Here is a 21,471-nt window from a genome sequence, read left to right on the forward strand (position 1 = left end):
TTATAGATATCATAGAAGATATATCTTCCCTTGACACAGAAGCTTTCCTTGAAGCTTCCCTTGACTCATCTATTTGCCTCACAGAGTGATTGTGCAGATCCCACAAGATAAATTTATGTGAATGTGCTTTATGTGTTTGAAGTGCTCCACAAATACGGGTTTTATAAGTTGAGAAAATAGAGTCAGGGAGAAAGGTGACTGATCCAAGGTCATGCAGCGAATTAGTATCAGAATTTATGATGGAATTTCAGGCTCCCAATTTCCAGTCCAGTATACTAAGGCAGATTCCAGAGAAGAAACAGTGGAGAGCAGGCACTGACGAGGGACAAAGAAAAGCAGGCTCCGTCTGGCTGCAACTTGTCTCTTCATGGCAAAGAGAAACTAGGACAGTACTGTGCCAGAGACCACATGATAACTTTGCAGAATGGAAAGAGCTTGTTTACCAAATTGAACACTTTATCTGTGTTTATCTAACAATGACAGTTCCACCAGCTCCTTACCAGCTCACTTTTGCCTAGTTTAACAATATACCAACTATGACACATTTTCCTTCTCAGTTTTTATTCTAGATTACATTTTGTTCAACTTCATCTTAATGTGTAGTATAGAAAGAGTAAAGTAAGAGTATAACAAGTGGTTATTTTCCATTTCTACTGAGGACAGAGAAATAATCTAAGGGATTTGTATTAGATATGAAGAAGTTCATGGCCGGGACATGAGAGATACTGTGATAGAATGGATATTGTTAAGTCTTTGGTAGTTTTTGAGGGGAAAAAAGAGAAATTTTTTATTTGTCTGATAATAGTTTAGCAATGTCTTAATTTAGGATTCAAAAGTTGTTCAGGGTCCATCTTGGCCTTCAAATTAAGATGCCTGTTGAGAGATAACGTTGTTGTTTTCAAACTCCATTCTGTGACTTAAGAATGAGAGAAGGAGGAAGAAAAGAGGAGAAAATTGGAGGGAAAAGTGCCCAGGCAGTGTCAAGGCTAGACACTGGAAATTTATCAATGAAAGCCACATGGTGGATGGGAATCAGATATGTGCATCAATTATTTGTGTTCTAATCCATAGAGAAGTACCGTATAATGCACCAAGATATTAGATGCTTTGAAAGAAGACCATATAAGTGGAGATGTGTTCCTATTCTGTCTAGGGATAGAGTCAGAAAGGGCTTCATTGAATAAGTGGCAGCCTTTTGGGCTGAGACCTGAGTTATGAGATGATGTGGCAAAGGAGACAGATGATTGGGGGCAAGGTGGGGTCATTGAAGTCGGAGGCAGTGACAATATAAGCAAAGCTACAGGGACATGAAACAGGAAGGTTAGATTAGGGAATTGCAACAGGGTGGTACTGCTGGAAGGTCACATGGAAAAGATTATGAGAGTATTGAGATAAGAAGCTAGAAATAAGCTTTGAATGCCATCCTAGTGCTTTGAATTTGTATCCTGCAAGCCAAGTGGTTTTCACTTGGTCATTTAATAAAATTGCAGATTCTCAGGTCTCACCTGTAACTTCAGATTCAGAAGAGTCTGTGCTAACTGAAGGTGGAATCAGTTTCCATATTGCTAATTAGCTCCTCAGAGGATTCTAATATATCAGTGAGTTACAACCACTGCTGTAAGCCATAGGTAGTTATTGAAAGCTGCTAGGGAGAGGAGCCACAGAAGCAGATGTTTTAGATAGGATCCCTCTGGGGTTCTGTGTAATTTATGGACTGGACTGGAGAGGATCAGACAGGAAACAGAAAGACTTGAATAAGGCAGTTGCAGTTAGTTTGGAGGCAAAGATTCTCTCTCTCTCTCTCTCTCTCTCTCTCTCTGTGTGTGTGTGTGTGTGTGTGTGTGTGTGTGTAATTGTAGGAACTATTTAGGCAGTAAAATTAACAGATATTAGTCACTGATTGACTGATTGGATGGCAGTGTTAGGTGGGGTGCATTGAGGGAATTGTATTACATTAAGTCCAGGATGACTCATGGTTTTCTAAGTTGAGTCATTGGGGATTGCCATCCAATGTGAGAAACTATATCGTCTAATAGTTGATCTTGGAGTTAGACTTGAATTAAAATCTTGAAGCCATCAGTTGCTGTATGTGGTCTTGGGCAGAACACTTAAGGTTTCTAGACCTCAGCTCTTTCTTCTATAAAATAAGGATAATAATGCATACCTCATGCATTTGTTGTAAAGACTAAATGAGGTTAAATTATGTAGAGTGTAGTATAGTAACTAGGACATATAGTGGCCCAGTAGACGTCAGCTGTTATTATTGTGCTATATGTTGTGATGTGTACTGGAGTGAGATGGGGTAGGGGATTTTTTAGTCTCTGACAATGACTCCTCTCCCCATGATCAAAATCAGAAAATCAGTCTCTTATGTGCTGAGAAGAGAGACACTTCTCCCAAGTGTTTAAGGCTAATACCTTGCCTTGTTTTGCCTTGGACCAGACCTCACCACACATCTGTTTAAGAGATCAGGGTAAGCTCTGTTCTTGGTGAGTATCTCAATGGGGCTGTTTTTCTAGTTCTTGTAGTTTCTTCGGGCCAACATGAAATGCCTAACCTTGGCTTCTTGGTTGTGGATTCTCGTCAACATTTCACTGCTACCCAAGTTGTGTCTGCTCACATGATGCTATCTTCCTTCTTTTGGGTTTCCGAAGCCCTCAGACACTTGGCTGAACACTTTTTTCACATTTCTTAAGCTATATCATCTGTGTTTTCCCTGCCACAGACAAAGTCACAATAGGACTTTAAGATAGGGTTTTTTTCCCCCCAGGGTTTTTATACATTTTGAGTAAGGGCAAGTGGTAAATGCTGCTTTTCTGCCTTAACCAGTAGTGTCTGACAGAGGAGGCAGCACGATGATTGCAGAGCTCACTGAACTGAAAGTCAGATGCCTTACCCACCTGGACTCTAGTACCAAGGGGAAGATGGAGTGGGATGGGTAAAATGGGGATAAATTATCATTTATTTTGAGTGTGCCAGGCCCTTTCCCATGTATTGTCTGATGCATTTGTCACAATTCTCTTTGGGTTTGAAATGTGATTTTCTTCATTTTATAGATAAGGAAACTTATGGGAAGGGAGGTTAGGTTCATCTCGTGCCCAACTTTACATGGCTAGTGATCAATAATAGTGAGATTCAAACTCAGGTTTCTCTGTTCCAAAACCTTTGCTTTTTCATCTTTTGACACTGTAACTTATTAGAAGATGTCTTTGACTCTGAGTCTCATTTGCCTCAACTGTAAAATGGAGCTCTGTAACCCCTGCTCTGTATGACAGTAAATCTCCTGAGACCAGATTTGTGATAGGGGACAAGGATATTTGTATCTTTGGGCCCCTAATGTATTGAAAGTGCCTCTCAGTGCCTGGCACACAGAAGGGCACTCAATAAATATTTACTAATCATTTTCCAGAAAGAGGGTAGCTCCATAATGAGCGAGATTCATTTTGATGGCTGCTGTAGTGTTTAATGTTTTTACCACCTGTTAAAATGATTTTGGAGTATAGATGGATAACTGATGATGGTTGTTATATAGATTTTTTCATAGGTTGCCTGTTCCAAATTCTATGCCCTGGAAGAAGCTAAATATCCAGAATTTGACAGGAAATATTATTCTACAACAGATCCCTGGCATAAGAACGGTAACACCTCTGTTCTATTCTCAGACTTGCCTCTGAATAACTGTTTCTCCTGGTCAATTCTCTGTCTCTATCTGGGATTGAAACTTCCCCCCGAACAATGAGGGAGTTGAACTAGTTTAGTGGGGTTCAGCCTTGAGTGGCCATTACAATTATTTGGGGATCGTTGAAAAAAATTGGATGCCCAGATTTTTGTCATTGTTGTTGTTGTTGTTGTTGTTTGTTTGTTTTTTAATTATACTTTAAGTTCTGGGATACATGTGCAGAATGTGCAGGTTGGTTACATAGGTATACACGTGCCATGGTGGTTTGCTGCACCCATCAACCCGTCATCTATATTAGGTATTTCTCCTGATGCTATCCCTCCCTAGCCCCCTAGCCCCAGACAGGCCATAGTGTGTGATGTTCCCCTCCCTGTGTCTATCTGTTCTCATTGTTCAACTCCCACTTATGAGTGAGAACATGTGGTGTTTGGTTTTCTGTTCCTGTGTTAGTTTGCTGAGAATGATGGTTTCCAGCTTCATCTGTGTTCCTGCAAAGGACATGAACTCATCCTTTTATATGGTTGCCTAATATTTCATGGTGTATTGAACTGCTTACCCCAGTTCAATCAAATAAGAATACAGAATGTTGAGAGGAGCATCAGTATTTTAAGAAGGCCACCTAGTGAGTTCAATGTGCAACCAAGGATGAGAAACACTGAACTAGATGATTGGTAAGGGCCATCCAACTTTGATAGTCGACAAGAGACAATGCTATAGAGTATGGTGGACAGAGCATGGGCTTTAGAGTTAGCCAGGCATGCATTCAGACCCTGGCTCTGTTACTTACTAGTTGTGTGATCTTGAAGAAATCAAAATGGAGATACACTTTGTCCCTGGCAGTAATAGTTGTGGGGGTTAAGCACCTTTGCCAGTGCTTAGGACATAATAAACCCCCAGTAAATAGCTTCTTTAGTATCAGAAGTTCAGATGGAAGATGTGAGAAAAATATTGGTTCAGTAAGATTTAACATGTAGATTAAAATCAAGTATTTTAAAATTTTTTCCTGTTTCTTTAGCAATGGATTCCAGAAACATAATGTGGAAATAGCTCTGAGTCCTAAGATTTGATGACATTGCAGAAAGAAATCTGGCTAGTTGTCCCATGGCTGATTGGCTATGATGGCTAAGAAGACATTGGAAAACAAATTGGCTCACAGAAGACAGCAGATGTGGCTTGGGAAATGCAAGGACATGACTCTAATAAGGATTTGTCCCATTTATGAGAGTGATTCCAGGAGAAAAGGACAGATTTGTATTGTCAGTGGGATATGCTGTTAAAAAACACTTTTGCTACCACCACTCCAGCTGTCTTGGCATGTTTGTTGGTGATGTAAGCTACAGAAAATGGAAATCACCAAAAGGGCTATAGCAGCCTGATGCATAGTGACAAGTAATTGTTCTATTCATGGTTATGTGTTGTACAGAGCACTTGCTGCATGTCAGGTTTGAGGTTTGAGTATGCATTAGGGCCATGGACACCCCCATCTTCTCTCTAAGTGGATTTCAAAGTAAATATTTGATGAGTATGTAAAATATTTAGTTTGGTCAGTCATAGGACTGAGAACATGGTGGGGGTTACCTCCTAGTATCTGCAGGCAAAAAAACTTTTTTCTTCCTATAGCAATTGCCATCTCAGCCCCTTTTGCAGCGTTTCTCTTGCTACACTTTGCATTAACCATCTGTGCACTTGTCTTAGCCTCAAACAGGCCATTAAAGCTCCTTGAGGATAGGGGCTATGTCTTTTTCATCTTTATATATGCATCATTTAGCAGAGCTGCTCCTTTATAATGTACTAATTACTGAATGAAGGGATCCATAGATGAATAAATGAATGCAAAGTAGGAGTGACCTCTCTTCTGTCTTTCTTCATGATGGGGATTAGTGTGTGTGTATAAGGGAATAATCGTGTCACATAAAATATAACCTTACTTAGAAGGCAAGACTTCCAGAATGGTGGAATGAGAACCAACCCCCGCCCCCATAAATTCACCCTTTCATGAAAGCAATGAAAACACTAGGAAACGTTGTGAAAATTAACTTTTCCAGAACTCTGGGAAGGAAACAAAAGTTTCCAACAATCTGAGAAGAATGTATTCAAGAAGAACTTCGGTAAGTTCTCTGATCACAGTGGAAATAATAAACAATTAGTAATAGAAGGATATTTGGGAAATTCACCTTTTGTAGAACATAAACAGTGGATCAAAGAAGAAATCATAAGGGAAATGAGAAAATACTTTGAGATTAATGAAAATGAAAATACATTATACCGAAACTTACAGGATACAGCCAAGCTAAAGCAGTACTTAAAGGATAATTTATAACTGTGAATGCCTACATCAACAAAGACAAATGATCTCAAATCAAGATCCTAACTTTCCACCTTAGGAAACTAGGAAAGGAACAGCAAACTACAAAGAAAGAAGGAAGAAAGATTAGTAAAGACTAGAAGGGAAATAAATGAAATATAGAATAGAAAAACACTAGAATCAATGAAATTAAAAATTGTTTCTTTGAAGATATCAACAAAATTGAAAAAACTTTAGTCAGATTGAATAAGAAAAAAGAGAAGATTCAAATTATCAAAATGAGCAGTGAAACTGGGGCCATCACTACATACCTTAAAAAGAATTCTCAAAGGATTAAAAGGAAATACCATTGCATTAGTTTATTCTCACACAGCTATAAAAACAACTACCTGAGACTGGGTGTTTATGAAGAAAAGCGCTTTAATTGACTCATAGTTGCACAGGCTGTACAGGAGGCATGGATGGTGAGGCCTCAAGAAACTTACAATCAGGTGGAAGGCTAAGGGGCATGAAAGACATGTCTTCACACAATGGCAGGAGAGAGAGAGAGAGCAAAGGGGGAAGTGCCACAAACTTTTAAACCATCAGATCTCATGACAACTCACTCACTATCATGAGAACAGCAAGGAGAAAATCTGCCCACGTGATCCAGTTACCTCCTACGAGGTCCCTTCCCCAACACTGGAAATTACAATTCAACGTGAGATTTGGGTAGGGACACAGAGCAAAACCATATCAACCATACTGTATGCCAAAAACTTAGATGATCTAGATGAAATGGACAAATACTCACAGAAACACAAACTATCTGAAGTATCTGAAGTGACCAGTGAAGAAACAGAAAATCTGAGTAGTCCTGTAACAAGTCTTGTAACAAAACTGGATTAATAATTAAGAAACTTCCCACAAATAAAAACCCAGGTTCAGATGTCTTCACTGGTGAATATTATCAAATATTTAAGGAAAACTTAATCCTTCACAAATTCTTTCAAAAATTGGAAGAGGCTGGAACCCTTCCCTTCCCAACTAATTCTGCACAGTCAGCATTACCCTGATGCCAAAACCAAAGATATGACACAAAAATAAAACTGCAGGCTAATATCACGTTTGAATATAGATAACTTTCTAAAAATCTCAACAAAATGCTAGCAAACTGAATTCAGCAACAAATAAAAAGGTTTATAAAGGGTGACCAGGTAGGATTTATCTCTGCAATGTAAATTAATATTCAAAAAGCTAAGAATAGGAGGAAACTTTCTTAACTTTTTAATGGACATCTCTGAAAAACACACAGCTAATATCATACTTAGTAGTGAAAGATTGAAATTTTTCCTTGTAAGATCAGGAACAAGACAAGGATGACTGCTGTCACCATTTCAATTTACCATTGTATTGTAGGTTTATTGTAGGCTCAAGTTAAGCAAAAAAAAAAAAAGTAAAAGACACCCATATTGGAAAGGAAGAGGTGAAATTATCTATATTCACAGATGACATGATCTTATACAAAGAAAACCCCTAAAGAATCCATGACAAACTATTAAAATGAGTAAACGAGTTCAGCAAGGTTTCAGAATACAAGATTAATGTGCAAAAATCAATTGTATTTCTGTGCACTAGCAATGAACAATCTGAAAATGAAATTAAGAGAACAGTTCACTCACAATATCATCAAAATACCAGAATACTTAAAAATAAATTTAACAAAAGAAGTGTAAGACTTGTATGCTACAAACCGCAAAACACTGTGGAAAGTAATTAAAAATCTAAATAAATAGAAAAACATCCCTTGTTCATGTGCCAGAGGACTCAATATTGTCAAGATGGAAATGCTCCCCAAAGGTTGAAGGAAATCCCTGTCAAAATCCTGGCTGTTTTCTTAGCAGAAAATGAAAATCTGACCCTAAAATTAATATTTAAATACATGGAATCTAGGATAGCCAAAATAATATTGACAAAGAAAAACAAAGTCAGTGTACCCACGCTTCCTGATTCCAAACCTTACTACAAAGCAGTGGTAATCAAGAGCGTATGGTATTGGCATAAGTACAAACAGATCAATAAATGGAATACTATTGAGAATCCAAAAATTAACTCTTACATTTAAGGCCAATTGATCTTCAAAAGTGTTGTTAAGACAATTTAATGAGGAAAGAATAGTCTTTTCAATAAATTGTACTGGAAAAATTGGATATCCACATGAAAATAAAATATGTTGGACCACTTCAAACCTGCAAAAAAAAAAAAAAAAAATGATCTAATGGTGTATCATGGATCTAAATGCTATAGAGCTAAGATGATAAATCTCAGAAGAAAATATCAGAGTAAATCTTTATGACCTTGAAGTAGGCAATGTTTTTTTGGCTGTAACACCAGAAGCACAAGTAGTAAGAAAAAAAAAAAAAAATTGGACTTCATCAGATTTGAAATTTTTGTGCTGCAAATGATGCCATCAAGAAAGTGAAAATCTCACCCACAGAATGAGAGAAAGTATTTGCAAATCATATATCTGATAAGGGTATTGAATTTAGAATATATAAAGAACTCTTGCAACTCAATATAAAAAGACAACCCAATTTTAAAATGGGCAAAGTATTTGAATATAAATTTCTTGATAGAAGATATACAAATTTAAAACTGCTCAACATCATTAGTCATTAGGGAAATGCAGATCAAAACCAAATTGAGATACCGGTTTACACCTATTAGGATGGTTATAGTGAAAAAGAACAAATAACAAGTATTGGCTTTAATGTGGAGGAACCAGAACCCTTATACATTGGTGGTAAAATGTAAAGTCGTGCAGCCCTTTGAAAAACAGTCTGAAAGTCTTTAAAAATTTACTATTTGTTATTTGGTTTTTCTTCACTTTTAATTTAGGTTCAGAGGTACATATGCAGGTTTGCTATATAGCTAAATTATGTGTCACAGGGGTTTAGTGTACACATTATTTCATCACCCAGGTAATAAGCATGGTACCCAATAGGTAGTTTTTGGATCTTCACCCTCCTCTTGACCTCCACCATCAAGTAGGCCCCGGTGCCTCTTGCTCTCTTCTTTGTGTTCATATGTACTCAATATTTAGCTTCCACTTATCAGTGAGAATATGCGGTATTTGGTTTTCTGTTCCTGCTTTAGTTTGCTTAGGATACTGGCCTCCAGATTCATCCACGTTGCTGCAAAGGACATGATCTCATTCTTTTTGCATAGTGTACTATGGTGTACATGTATAAAAAATGTTACTGTTTGACCTAGTAATTCTATTCCAAGATAACTACTCAAGAGAAATGAAAACATGTCCACACAAAAACTTGTACACAAATGTTCATTGCAGCATTATTTATAATAGCCAAAGAGTGGAAGACAAATGTCTTCCAAATGTGGGCTCCAAATGTCCACCAACTGATAAATGGAAAAACAAAATGTGGTATATCCATGCCATGGTTTATCTGTCAATAATAAGAAATTAAGTAATGATACATGCTACAATGAACCTTGAAAATATTATGCTAGGTGAAAGAAGCAACTCACAAAAGACCACACTGTATGATTTTATTTATATTAAATGTCCATAAAAGAAAAATATTTAGAGATAGAAAGGAAATTAGTGTTTCCAGGGTCTGGGAGGAGGTGGTATAAGCAATGGCTGCTAATGGGTACAGGATTTCTTTTTGGGGTGATATAATTGCTCTAAAATTAGTTTGAGGTAATAGATGTGAATATGCTAAAATGGGTGAATTTTATAATATGTGAAACATAACTCAGTAAGCCCATTAAAAACAACCTAATTAAATTAAAACCAAGCTATAACAGAAATATTATATAGCCTTGGCAGTTTAGAATAGTGGGAAAATATGGAGTTGGGGCAGGGAAATAGTCGCAAGTATAATTCTGGTTTTGTCACTACTAGTGTATGGACTTGGATGAGTCATTTCCTTTCTCTAAGTCTCAGTTTGCATATATGCAAAATAGAGGTAATGACACCTACCTCAGTGGTAGCTTTTCAAAACCTTGTTCTCCCTCATCTCTCCTCTACAACTTTCTCGTAAGATTATTACAGTAATAACCATTTATTAAGCACTGTGTCAGCAATGGTGTGTGACCACAACTTCACTGAATCCTCATTGCAATCTTGTGGGGTCTATATTTCTTTGCCCATTTTACATGTAAAGAAATTGACGTCAAAAGAGTTGTTCAAGGTCATTCTGTTAGCAAGTGGCAGAGATGGACATGAAAACTAGATGTTCTACCTATATGTCTTTCCACTTCAACTAAAGAATTTATTAAAGAGAATTAAAAAGCTATGAACTAAACTTGGGTAATACTTTTAATAGTAAACATTGCTGTCCTCGTGAATGAACACACACTAAATTTCAAATCTCACAATGGCAGGGAATAAAGATACTACCTGTTTTAAGCCATAACTTCACCAACTTCTCCACCAAAATATTCCTTGTAACCACAAATAAGTAAGTACAATAGATCTATAAGGAGAGAATAATTGAGAACGCTCTGATTTTATCTTAAAAGTCATGTAGAGATGTCATGTTCCACAATGTAATTAATAAAATATATTTTGTTACTAAACATAAGGAAAAATATTATGTTCCATAAAGATGTTTGGTGGTTGCCTCAACCTCTTTTAGTTTGAAAAGTAGGTATGTATGAGAAAGATATGTGTTTACATGTCTACCCTTGCCCTCTCTGTCTCTTCCCCTCTCTCTCTCTCTCTCCCTCCCTCCCCACCCCCTATGCCCTACACCCCCCAACCCCCACATGTATTTACCTTTCTCTAAAAGCTCTGCATAACCAAGAAAAATGCTCTTTTTTATTTTTAGGATGTTAGATATTTCATTTTCTTATGGTAAGACAAAAGATTAAGGCAACCAAGACTTACAATGTATCTACCGTGTGGCAGGCACGGAGGCAAGGGCTATTACATGTGTTATTTAATGTAATTGTAATTCTCACAAAAGCCGTCTAGAGTTGAAAATATTTCCAGCTCTAATTGAGGCAAATGGAGCACAGAGAGCCTTAATTATTTCACCCAAAGTTCAGTGGTAGAGGCAGGATTCCAACCCAGGTCTGGTGGGCTCCAAAGCCTTGTTGGTTTGCCATTCCTCTCGCTAACAAATGAAACTGGTCTGTGACTTTTGCATTTCACCCCGCTTCCACAGTCACTGGTGGGACTTATTTAAATTAATCAGATCCTTCAAAGTATCCCCAAGTCCTCCTTTAAAAAGAAAGTTAGGGGGCAGGGGGAGGAGCAGAGGAGAGGAGATAAAAAGGAAAGGAGTCAGAGAGAGAGAGAGAGAGAGAGAGAGAGACCTGGTGGTCTCAGCTGGGTGCCAAGGTTTCCTAAGCCCAAGTTCCCCATGGTTGAGCCTGCATTAGCAGGCCGACAGCTTCTAGTAATTCACTTTTATTTAATTAATAGTGAAACTGTTGAAGAATTGCAAGTGGTGTTCTAGTTCGGAAACCTTCCATTCTATGGGGCATTGCTTTTGCTTCAGACTCATAAAACCAAATGCCCTGCCTCAGGATAATAAGTGAACATGTAACCCACGAGAGGTAAGAAAAAACACAATGTCACGTGCAAATTCTGCACTTGTTCTCAAAGCAAACCTCTCCTGTGTTTGCAATTAGGATGTTATCTAGGAGCATATTCAAAACTTTTGAGGTTTTTATTTTAGTTTTTCTTTTATTATGTGCTGTTTTAGTAATATCAAAGAATACATGTAATATATGTTATATGGCATGACAATAAAATTAATGTTTATGAGCCCTGATTAAAGAATCAACAACATTAACATCATCATTGCAACAACCCTATTAGTATAGAAGCTCTGTGAAGGCATGGATTTTTTTCTGTTTTGTTCGCTGCTATATCCCCAGGACCTAGAGGAGTGTCAGCCACATAATAGGAGCTTAGTCAATATTTTTTAAATAAGAGCATAAATCTACTTATATCCTCTTTCCTCTTATCATCACTCCCAGCCTCCCCTCAGAGGTAGCCACTATCCTATTTTAGGGTTTTAATATTCCCTTGCATTTTGTTAACTTTTCACATGTGTATTCCCAAATAATATATTGTTTGCTTTTGCTTCTTTTTGAACTTTATATAATGGAATCATATTGTATGTATCCAATTGTGAGTTATGACTTTTACGCAACATTAGTATTTGAGATTCAACTATGTGTAGCTCGATTCCATTCCTTTTCATTGCTGAATTATATTTTATTGGATATGTGTGCCATAAATTATTTTTCTCCTGTCAGTTGATGTTTATCTTTTATGCTTTTATAAACAAAACTGCTATGACTGTTCCTGCATGTGCCTCCTGGTACATATGTGCCCAACTTTCTCTAGGATATAAGCCTCTGAGGGGGACTGCACTTGAAATTTTCATTTCCAGAGCCCAAAGTTTAGCTCATGAATCAGAGCTGCAATGTGCCCTTTGTCCACACTAGGTCAGGATCAGTGGGAGTGCTACCCAAAATATTTTCCTAGTGGGGGAATCAGGGAGAGGCAGAGACTGACCTAGTGAGGCCAGGAGTTACTATCTCAGGTCTCTAGTCAAAATGGGTTGCAATTAGTAAAAGTTCAGATTCTGAATCCCCTTCATTATTTATCTTCTTCTTCCTCCTTTACGGTTATTTTTGTTCAAGGTGCACTTTATTAAACTCATACCTAACAAACAAAACTCTAATGAATATTTTGTCTTTCATTGATTGTAAATTCAATTAGATTCTTTGAAAAAATTTTAACTGTATTTTCACTTTAGCATGGATGAAAATTTCGATTTCTTTAAAAAACATTTTTAATAATAACACAATAAGGTCTACCCTCATAACAAAATTTAAGGGCACAACACCATATTGTTAACTATAGGCACAATGTTGTACAGCAGATGTCTAGAATTTTTTTCTTCATGCTTAACTGAAACTTTATAGCCATTGAACGGCAACAGTCCATTTCTATTTCTTAAAAGTCCTTTACAAAATGAGCTTTCTGCATGTTTCCATTTTGTTTATCTGATAATTTTTTTTCGTTTTTTATTATACTTTAAGTTCTGGGATACATGTGCAGAATGTGCAGGTTTATTACGTAGGTATACACGTGCCAGGGTGGTTTGCCACACCCATCAACCTGTCATCTACATTAGATATTACTCCTAAAGCTATTCCCTCCGCTTGCCCCTCACCCATCACTGGCCCCAGTGTGTGATGTTCCCTGTCCTGTGTCCAAGTGTTCTCATTGTTCACCTCCCACTTATGAGTGAGAACATGTAGTGTTTGGTTTTCTTTTCTTGTGTCAGTTTGCTGAGAATGATGGTTTCCAGCTTCATCCATGCCCCTGCAAAGGACATGAACTCATCCTTTTATATGGCTGCATAGTATTCCATGGTGTATATGTGCCACATTTTCTTTATCCAGTCTATCATTGATGGGCATTTGGGTTGGTTCCAAGTCTTTGCTATTGTGAATAGTGCCGCTGTAAACATACGTGTGCATGTGTCTTTATAGCACCATGATTTATAATCTTTTGGGTATATACCCAGTATTGGGATGGCTAGGTCAAATGGTATTTCTAGTTCTAGATCCTTGAGGAATCGCCACACTGTCTTCCACAATGGTTGAACTAAGTTACAACCCCACCAACAATGTAAAAGCGTTCCTATTTCTCCTCTTCCTCTCCAGCATCTGTTGTATTCTGACTTTTTAATGATCACGATTCTAACTGGCATGTGATAGTCTCTCATTGTGGTTTTGATTTGCATTTCTCTAATGACCAGTGGTGATGACCTTTTTTTTATATGTTTGTTGGTTGCATAAATGTCTTCTTTTGAGAAGTGCCTGTTAATTTCCTTCACCCACTTTTTGATAGGGTTGTTTTTTTCTTGTAAATTTGTTTAAGTTCCTTGTACACTCTGGATATTAGCCTTTTGTCAGATGGATACATTGCAAAAATTTTCTCTCATTCTGTAGGTTTTCTGTTCACTCTGATGATAGTTTATTTTGCCGTGCAGAAGCTCTTTAGTTTAATTAGATTCCATTTGTCAATTTTGGCTTTTGTTGCCATTGCTTTTGGTGTTTTAGTCATGAAGTCTTTGACCATACTTATGTCTTGAATAGTATTACCTAGGTTTTCTTCTAGGGATTTAATGGTTTTAGGTCTTACGTTTAAGACTCATCTTGATTTAATTTTTGTATAAGGTGTAAGGAAGGGGTCCAGGTTCAGTTTTCTGCATATGGCTAGCCAGTTTTCCCAACACCATTTATTAAAGAGGGAATCCTTTCCCCATTGTTTGCTTTTGTCAGGTTTGTCAAAGATCAGATGGTTGTAGATGTGTGGTGTTATTTCTGAGACCTCTGTTCTATTCCATTGGTCTATATATCTGTTTTGGTACCAGTATCATGCTGTTTTGGTTACTGTAGCCTTGTAGTATAGTTTGAAGTCAGGTAGCGTGATGCCTCCAGTTTTGCTCTTTTTGCTTAGAATTGTCTTGGCTATGGGGGCTCTTTATTGGTTCCATATGAAATTTAAAGTAGTTTTTTCTAATTCTGTGAAGAAAGTCATTGGTAGCTTGATGGGATTAGCATTGAATCTGTAAATTACTTTGGGCAGTATGGCCATTTTCATGATAATGATTCTTCCTAGCCTTCAGCATGGAATGGTTTTCCAGTTATTTTTGTCCTCTCTTATTTACTTGAGCAGTGGTTTGCAATTCTCCATGAAGAGGTCCTTCACATCCCTTGTAAGTTGTATTCCTACATATTTTATTCTGTTTGTAGCAATTGTGAATGGGAGTTCACTCATGATTTGGTTCTCTGTTTGTCTGTTATTGGTGTATAGGAATGCTTGTGATTTTCACACACTGATTTTGTATCCTGAGACTTTGCTGAAGTTGCTGATAAGCTTAAGGTGATTTTTGACTGAGACGATGGGGTTTTCTGAATATACAATCATGTCATCTGCAAACAGAGACAATTTGACTTCCTGTTTTCCTATTTGAATACCCTTTATTGATTTCTCTTGCCTGATTGCCCTGGCTGGAACTTCCAATACTATGTTGAATAGGAGTGGTGAGAGACGGCATCCTTGTCTTGTGCTGGTTTTCAAAGGGAATGCTTCCAGTTTTTGCCCATTCAGTATGATATTGGGTCTGGGTTTGTCATAAATAGCTCTTATTTTGAGATATATTTCATTAATACCTAGTTTATTGAGAGTTTTAGCATGAAGGGGTGTTGAATTTTGTCAAAGGCCTTTTCTGCATCTATTGAGATAATCATATGGTTTTTGTCATTGGTTCTGTTGATGTGATGGATTATGTTTACTGATTTGCGTATGTTGAACCAGCCTTGCATTCCAGGGATGAAACCCACTTGATCATGGTGGATAAGCTTTTTGATGTGCTGCTGGATTCGGTTTGCCAGTATTTTATTGAGGATTTTCACATTGATGTTCATCAGGGTTATTGTCCTGACATTTTCTTTTTTTGTTGTGTCTCTGCCAGGTTTTGGTATCAGGATGATGCTGACCCATAAAATGAGTTAGGGAGGATTCCTTCTTTTTCTGTTGTTTGGAATAGTTTCAGAAGGAATGGTACCAGCTCCTCTTTGTACCCCTGGTAGAATTCGGCTGTGAATCCATCTGGTCCTGGACATTTTTTGGTTGGTAGGCTATTAATTACTGCCTCAATTTCAGAACTTGTTATTGGTCTATTCAGGGATTTGGAGGTCTATTTAGGCTTGGGAGGATATATGTGTTCAGGAATTTTTCTATTTCTTCTAGATTTTCTATTTTATGTGCCCCAGAGGTGTTTATAGTATTCTCTGATGGTAATTTATATTTCTATGGGATGAGTGGTGATATACTCTTTATCATTTTTTATTGCATCTATGATTCTTCTCTCTTTTCTTTTTTATTAGTCTGGCTAGTGGTCTATCTACAAAATAGATAGACTGTTTATCTGATATTTATTTTGTAATTATCTAATAATAATCATCATTATCATCAGCATCATCATTGTCATCTCCTTTACCCATACATACATTTGTGTCTTTCAAATAATCCCATCTTTGAAGTACATCCTCATCTGTAGCAGTCTTCACTCTGCTTTCTTATATCATTTACTATCTTATTTTATAATTATTTACTTCCCATCTTTCTTCTCTAACAGATAGTATTTTTTTAGGGCCAAGGAAATATCTCGATCACCACTATATCCCCAGCATCTACCCCTGTGCCTGGTCCATAGGGCTAGATGCTAAGAGTTGAGTTGAACCAATCTACCTAATCTTAACCTTCAGTAGCACAACATGGTTTGTCAGTGGTTAAGAATCTACACTTTGGAGTCAGACTCACCCAGGATGGAATCCTGGCATTGCCACTTATTATTAATAGATACATGACCTTGAACAAGTTCACTTAATTGTTCTTAGCATCAGTTTCCTCTTCTGTGATATAGGGATGATACAGAGCTACCTGGTAGGTTGTTGGAAGAATTAAATGAGATGATATGTATGAAATGGCCTGGCACATAGAGTGCCTAAATACACGTTGTTCTGATTTTATTTGGACTGTTTGTGTTAGTAACAGAAATCAAAAAGGTGGAGAAAGGAGAAAGGTACTTGGGAAAATTTTCTATTTCTTCTCCATGTTTCATTCAGGACTGAGGAAGGGGGCACAGTTTTTACCCAAGGAAATGACATTTTTAGCCAAAGGAATTATGATCTTAGCATTTAGCTGAATTGTATATTGGAAGTAAGCTCCTTCCTTGTGGAACTTATGGCCTTGCTAGCCTTGGTTTGTTGGAAGTGCTCTTGCTGGCTTTCTAGTTAGGGTAGGGAAAGGAAGGCTTGTGGGGAGTGAAGATAGGCCATGATATCAAGCCACTGAGTGTGCAAATCAGTAGAACTTTTCGATTGCTTTCTGTTGTACTTGGGACTTGAATAAAGGCTGATATTTGTGTCTTGCTGGTAAAGTGCTTGTAAAGTGAGTGAAAGTTTTCTTTGTTCTTGTCCTGCTAGAGCTGTTCACTTGGGGCTGAGGGGAGGATAACCTTTCATGTTTTTATTTTTTTTATTCTGATGACTGTGCTGAGCATTTGAACGAAAAGGCCATTGGTGGAAAGTAAAGGTGAATGGTGAGAAGACAATAGGATAATGGAAACTGTGATGGACTTGGAGTCAAATTCTTCTGAACTTCTCCTCTCCAAGTCTTACTTCTTTCATCTGTACAATGAATATTAAAATGAGAAAATAAGCTTGTCTTCACAGAGTTATTGTTAGGTGTTGAAATCACCCGACACAGCAAACAGGCTCCTATTAGGGCTCATTTTCCTTCATTCCTTAGTAAGGAAGAAGTACTTATAAAATACAGCAGTTGTGCTCTTGTGAATGATAGCATGGGCAGTTGTCATCTCTCTGAGGCAGATTAACCCAGAATGCCACTTGAGTTTTGTTTAATGCTTAGGCATAAGACATAGGAAAGACAAAAGTTGACCTTTGGGTAGTGAGAACAATGTTCCATTTTGTTCAAACTTGAATTTTTTACTATAGGAGACTGAGAATTAACCTTCCATGAAGGTTTTAGGATTTGCTTTCTGACTCTTCTCTTTCATATCCACCTGAAAGAGCTTGGGCACAGATGTTCTTGGAGAAAGGAAGTTAAACAAGGTGACTTCTGAAGCTCCATCCTTGCCCAAAGAACTTATGAGTCCCTTAGTGGCCAAGTATTTTGATGGTAGTAGCCTAAAAGATGTCCAGGATCACCGTGCATCATTTTTTCAACAGAAGCCTCAGGCATAGGGATTATGCTTGGTACTTTATGTTGTGGAATGGAATCTGGCAGATGTCCATGTGATCTAGAGAGACACCTAAGGAAAGTGAAGAAAGGGGGGAAAAATAACAAGACTTGTATGATAATACTAATCACTATCCTTGTGTATTTATTCCAAGGACATTTTCTCCATTATCTGATTTATATTACCACTCACAGCAGCAGCTCAATAGGATGGGAGATATTATCCCCATTTTATAGATGAGATTTGAGGCTCGAGGAGCTAAAACAAGGAACATCAAATTCCTTTGATATTTGGTCTGGTTTTGTTATAGTTCTCCCTTTGGATGAGGTAAAGTCACAAAGCTGGGTTCATATCATTTAATTAGTCTGAAAATGTTGCCTGAACACCACCTTAAGTTAGATATCTTAACCTCAGGTTTCCTACTTTCATTGCTGCCTCTTATAGACATAGACTATGAGATTGGCTAATCCCAGAGAACTTCCCTAATCCCTTGGCAAGATCCAAAAAGGCTCAGTCACACCCTACTACCACCATCTTTAGGAGAAGTCTCAGAAAATTCAGCTTCACACTAACTCACTTGAGCATCAAATAATAGTAGTTTATGCATGCAGGTTAATCCTGAAGACCTCAGACTTCACTTGCCTATTTCTGCCATTCAATGACATGTGTTGCATTGGTTTTTTGTGTCTTTCCAGTTTGGAGACTGCCAGGGACCATGTTTTGCCCATTGACTATTACTTTCCACCCCAGAAGACCTGCCTGATCTGTGGAGATGAAGCTTCTGGGTGTCACTATGGAGCTCTCACATGTGGAAGCTGCAAGGTCTTCTTCAAAAGAGCCGCCGAAGGTAAAGGGATATGCACATGCACTTCTGTTTCCCTTTCTCCTTTACCTTCCAGAGAGAGACACTAACCTTTCAGGGCCCAGGATTTTATCATCTCAGAAACAGAGTCATTGGCAAGGCCCTATCAAATAACCTAGGAGCCTAAGGAAGCAAATTTTTGCACTTGCTAGTTCCCTGGTTTCAGCAGCCTTGTTTGTACAGGCAATGTAGGCAGTGAAGGTGGTCCCAGCTGGGGCTTGGGGCTCAGTGGGTCCTAGAAATGAAGGAAAAATTAATGATTTGAAAAGATTTAATTTTCTCCCTTCTTGTTTTCTACTCTGCTGGCTAGTAAAGGAAAAATTTGTCCTTATTAGAGAGGTTAGAAGTGGAGAAACCCCAACTGAGTCCCCAGCCTGTTCCTTGGGATGAATATGAGACTGTTTCTTAGCAAAGGCTTCCTGGCCTCGGCCCCAGAAAGAGAGTGTTCTCACTCTTCAGCAGACTATCAGTCTCTGCACCTGCTCCCTCCTGTTGCTGCCTCCTTGGGACCTGTCTTTGCGTTAATAGTTCCTAGATAGGTAAGGACTCAGAGTGAAGAAACACATTTATTCTCCTCTCCAGAGACCTGACCTCAAAGCCTGTCCATTAGTCCCTAACCTTAATCTAAGGTAGCATTTTATATCTGGCTAAATTGGCTCAAGCCCTAGTTCCTCAGTTTTATTTAGCTTAGAACAACTCATGTCTGCTCAACCCCTAAAGGTGCTCAGCCTACATTCTGCAGTAGAAACTCCCATTTTCAGGCCTCTTATATATGGTAATGTCTCTTCCTCTAACCACCCAGGGCTTAAGCTTCCTGCTTATCCACTTCACTCTCCACCCTGTATCGAGGGCTTTCTTCTCAAAAGGACATTGATGAGGAGTCCCTAGAGAGAGATTTTGTGCTCTGGGACCAGACCCGTTGTTAAACGCCAGTATTCACCTCTGCCCCGACTTTCCCCAAAGACGTACTTCCCGCCAAGGCCTTTCTCTTTCCTCTCACTGGCTGGAAGTGTTGAGTTCCACGTCAGAACCAGAATAGAGAACCTTTCCTTCTATAAGGGCTATAAACCTTGAGAACAGTCTTAAAGATAGGTATGTAGGCCACACCATTCACCACAAATGTACTGATACTCATCAGAGGATGGAAGAAGCACCAGAGAGTTTGAAGCATCTAGAGAAAAGGTAGAAAGAGAATGCCCTTTAACTGACCTCCTCGATGATAGTCAATCACAATGATGAGTGTTGATTCATCATTTTGGCTGGGTGGCAGAAATATCTATAAAACAGAAGCTGCCGTGTTGTTTACTTCCAGTCCTCGGGGCCCACAAGAAGGCAGCTATCATTTGGTATTACTAAAAACATGCCCCATATTCAGCTCATACCCCCAAATGACCCATTGCTACTGTTTATGCTGGGCTAGCATGAAGCCCAGGGCCCTAGTGTCTAGGTCTGGTCAGTGAGGCCTAGAGCAGAGCCTAAAGAGCCTGAGAGCAGTGCCTTCCTTTCTTCAGAGTACTCATGAAAGGATGGCTGTCAGAAAAGGAAGTGAGGAGGGGCTCCAGAGACTTCAGACCACCCCAACTTCCCCAATGAGACCCTGGCACTTCCCCATAACCTCTCACTCAGCGGGCCCTGTCTATAGAGCAGAAAATGAAACAGAGCAGTCATCTAGAGGTAGTGTATCAGCAAGCCCAGGCACCACGGTAATAGCAACCATATCAGATGGGAAAGGAGTTCAAGTGAACAAACAAGCAAATTCAATAGTCAGATAGGTTAGATTATACTTGATGCTGTTTCTGGGTTTTACAAATCTGGGTCACCAAATTGTTATTTTCAGAAAACAGAGGAAATGCTCTATCACATTGTGAAAGGGAAGATTTTACTGTCGTATCATACATCCTACATGGGAGCTTTCTGCAGAAGTTAGAGCTGAAGGAGGGAGACAGGCAGAAGGGCAGCTGGCAGGGCTGCCTGGGAGGAGCTCTGCCATGAGGTGGATCCTGTGCCATTTGAGAACAGGGAAGAAAGCAATGAAGTTGTGGGGAGGGAATCACTCAACTCACAGAACATACAGAAATCCAGCAAGGTTTCAAAATGCTCTACACCCTAGAGTCTCTTAAGTTAGGGAAACTCTCTGAGCTCATGGGGCCAAATGCTCTTGCCTGCTTGAAATATGAAAAATCAACAATGGATTCCTTGCAAAACCAGGAAAAGGGAACCTTCTGAACCCCTTGGTTATTTTGAAATACGGACCATAAATTTCAGTCCTGAGCCCTTTGAAGGTAGGAGAAGGTGGTTTAGAAAACACAGACACAGACACATACACACACACACACCCCAAAATAAAGCAAAAAAAAAAAAAAAACACTGGTGTTTTCTTTCTCCCCACATCTGTAAAGTTGTTGGATTGATTTTACTGCCATCGTTATCCCTATTTGAAGGCAGGGGGCTGTCTTATTACCCAAAGCGGACATTTATTGATTTGATTATCTTTTTCCATTTTTACAGTGCATCTTTTTCACCCATATGGCCTTTCTGGAGGTGGTTCTCAATCTGGCTTGTTGAAGCATCAAATTACACCTGTCTTAGAGAGAGTAGAAACACAAATCTTTCTCTTCCTCATTTGCTTGTTGTAGTCAGTTAACTCAGACTGTATATTCAGACTCTTGATTATCACTTAATTCATAGTTTCAGAAATCTCTGTAATGGGCACAAGTACAGGACTTAAAAGCCTGGAATCTCAGACAGAAATATATTTCTAGCTTTGATGGTTTATAACACATGGGACTTTTAGGCTGTCATTGATGCAGGGCTCAGC

The 21,471-nt window shown here is 38.5% G+C and overlaps 1 protein-coding gene across 2 annotated transcripts in view; it reads left to right on the top strand.

Moving 5' to 3' along the window:
• AR (androgen receptor) overlaps window positions 1-21,471 on the top strand; it is a 170,297-nt gene that overhangs the window by 75,934 nt on the left and 72,892 nt on the right. For both annotated transcript variants that reach the window (XM_011980535.1, XM_011980541.1), the window contains exon 2: window positions 18,487-18,638. In XM_011980535.1, the coding sequence (XP_011835925.1) occupies window positions 18,487-18,638 (152 nt within the window). The remainder of the gene's footprint in view (window positions 1-18,486; window positions 18,639-21,471) is intronic.

Source organism: Mandrillus leucophaeus, unplaced genomic scaffold (assembly GCF_000951045.1).
Source record: "Mandrillus leucophaeus isolate KB7577 unplaced genomic scaffold, Mleu.le_1.0 Scaffold1046, whole genome shotgun sequence".
Taxonomy (NCBI): Eukaryota; Metazoa; Chordata; class Mammalia; order Primates; family Cercopithecidae; genus Mandrillus; species Mandrillus leucophaeus.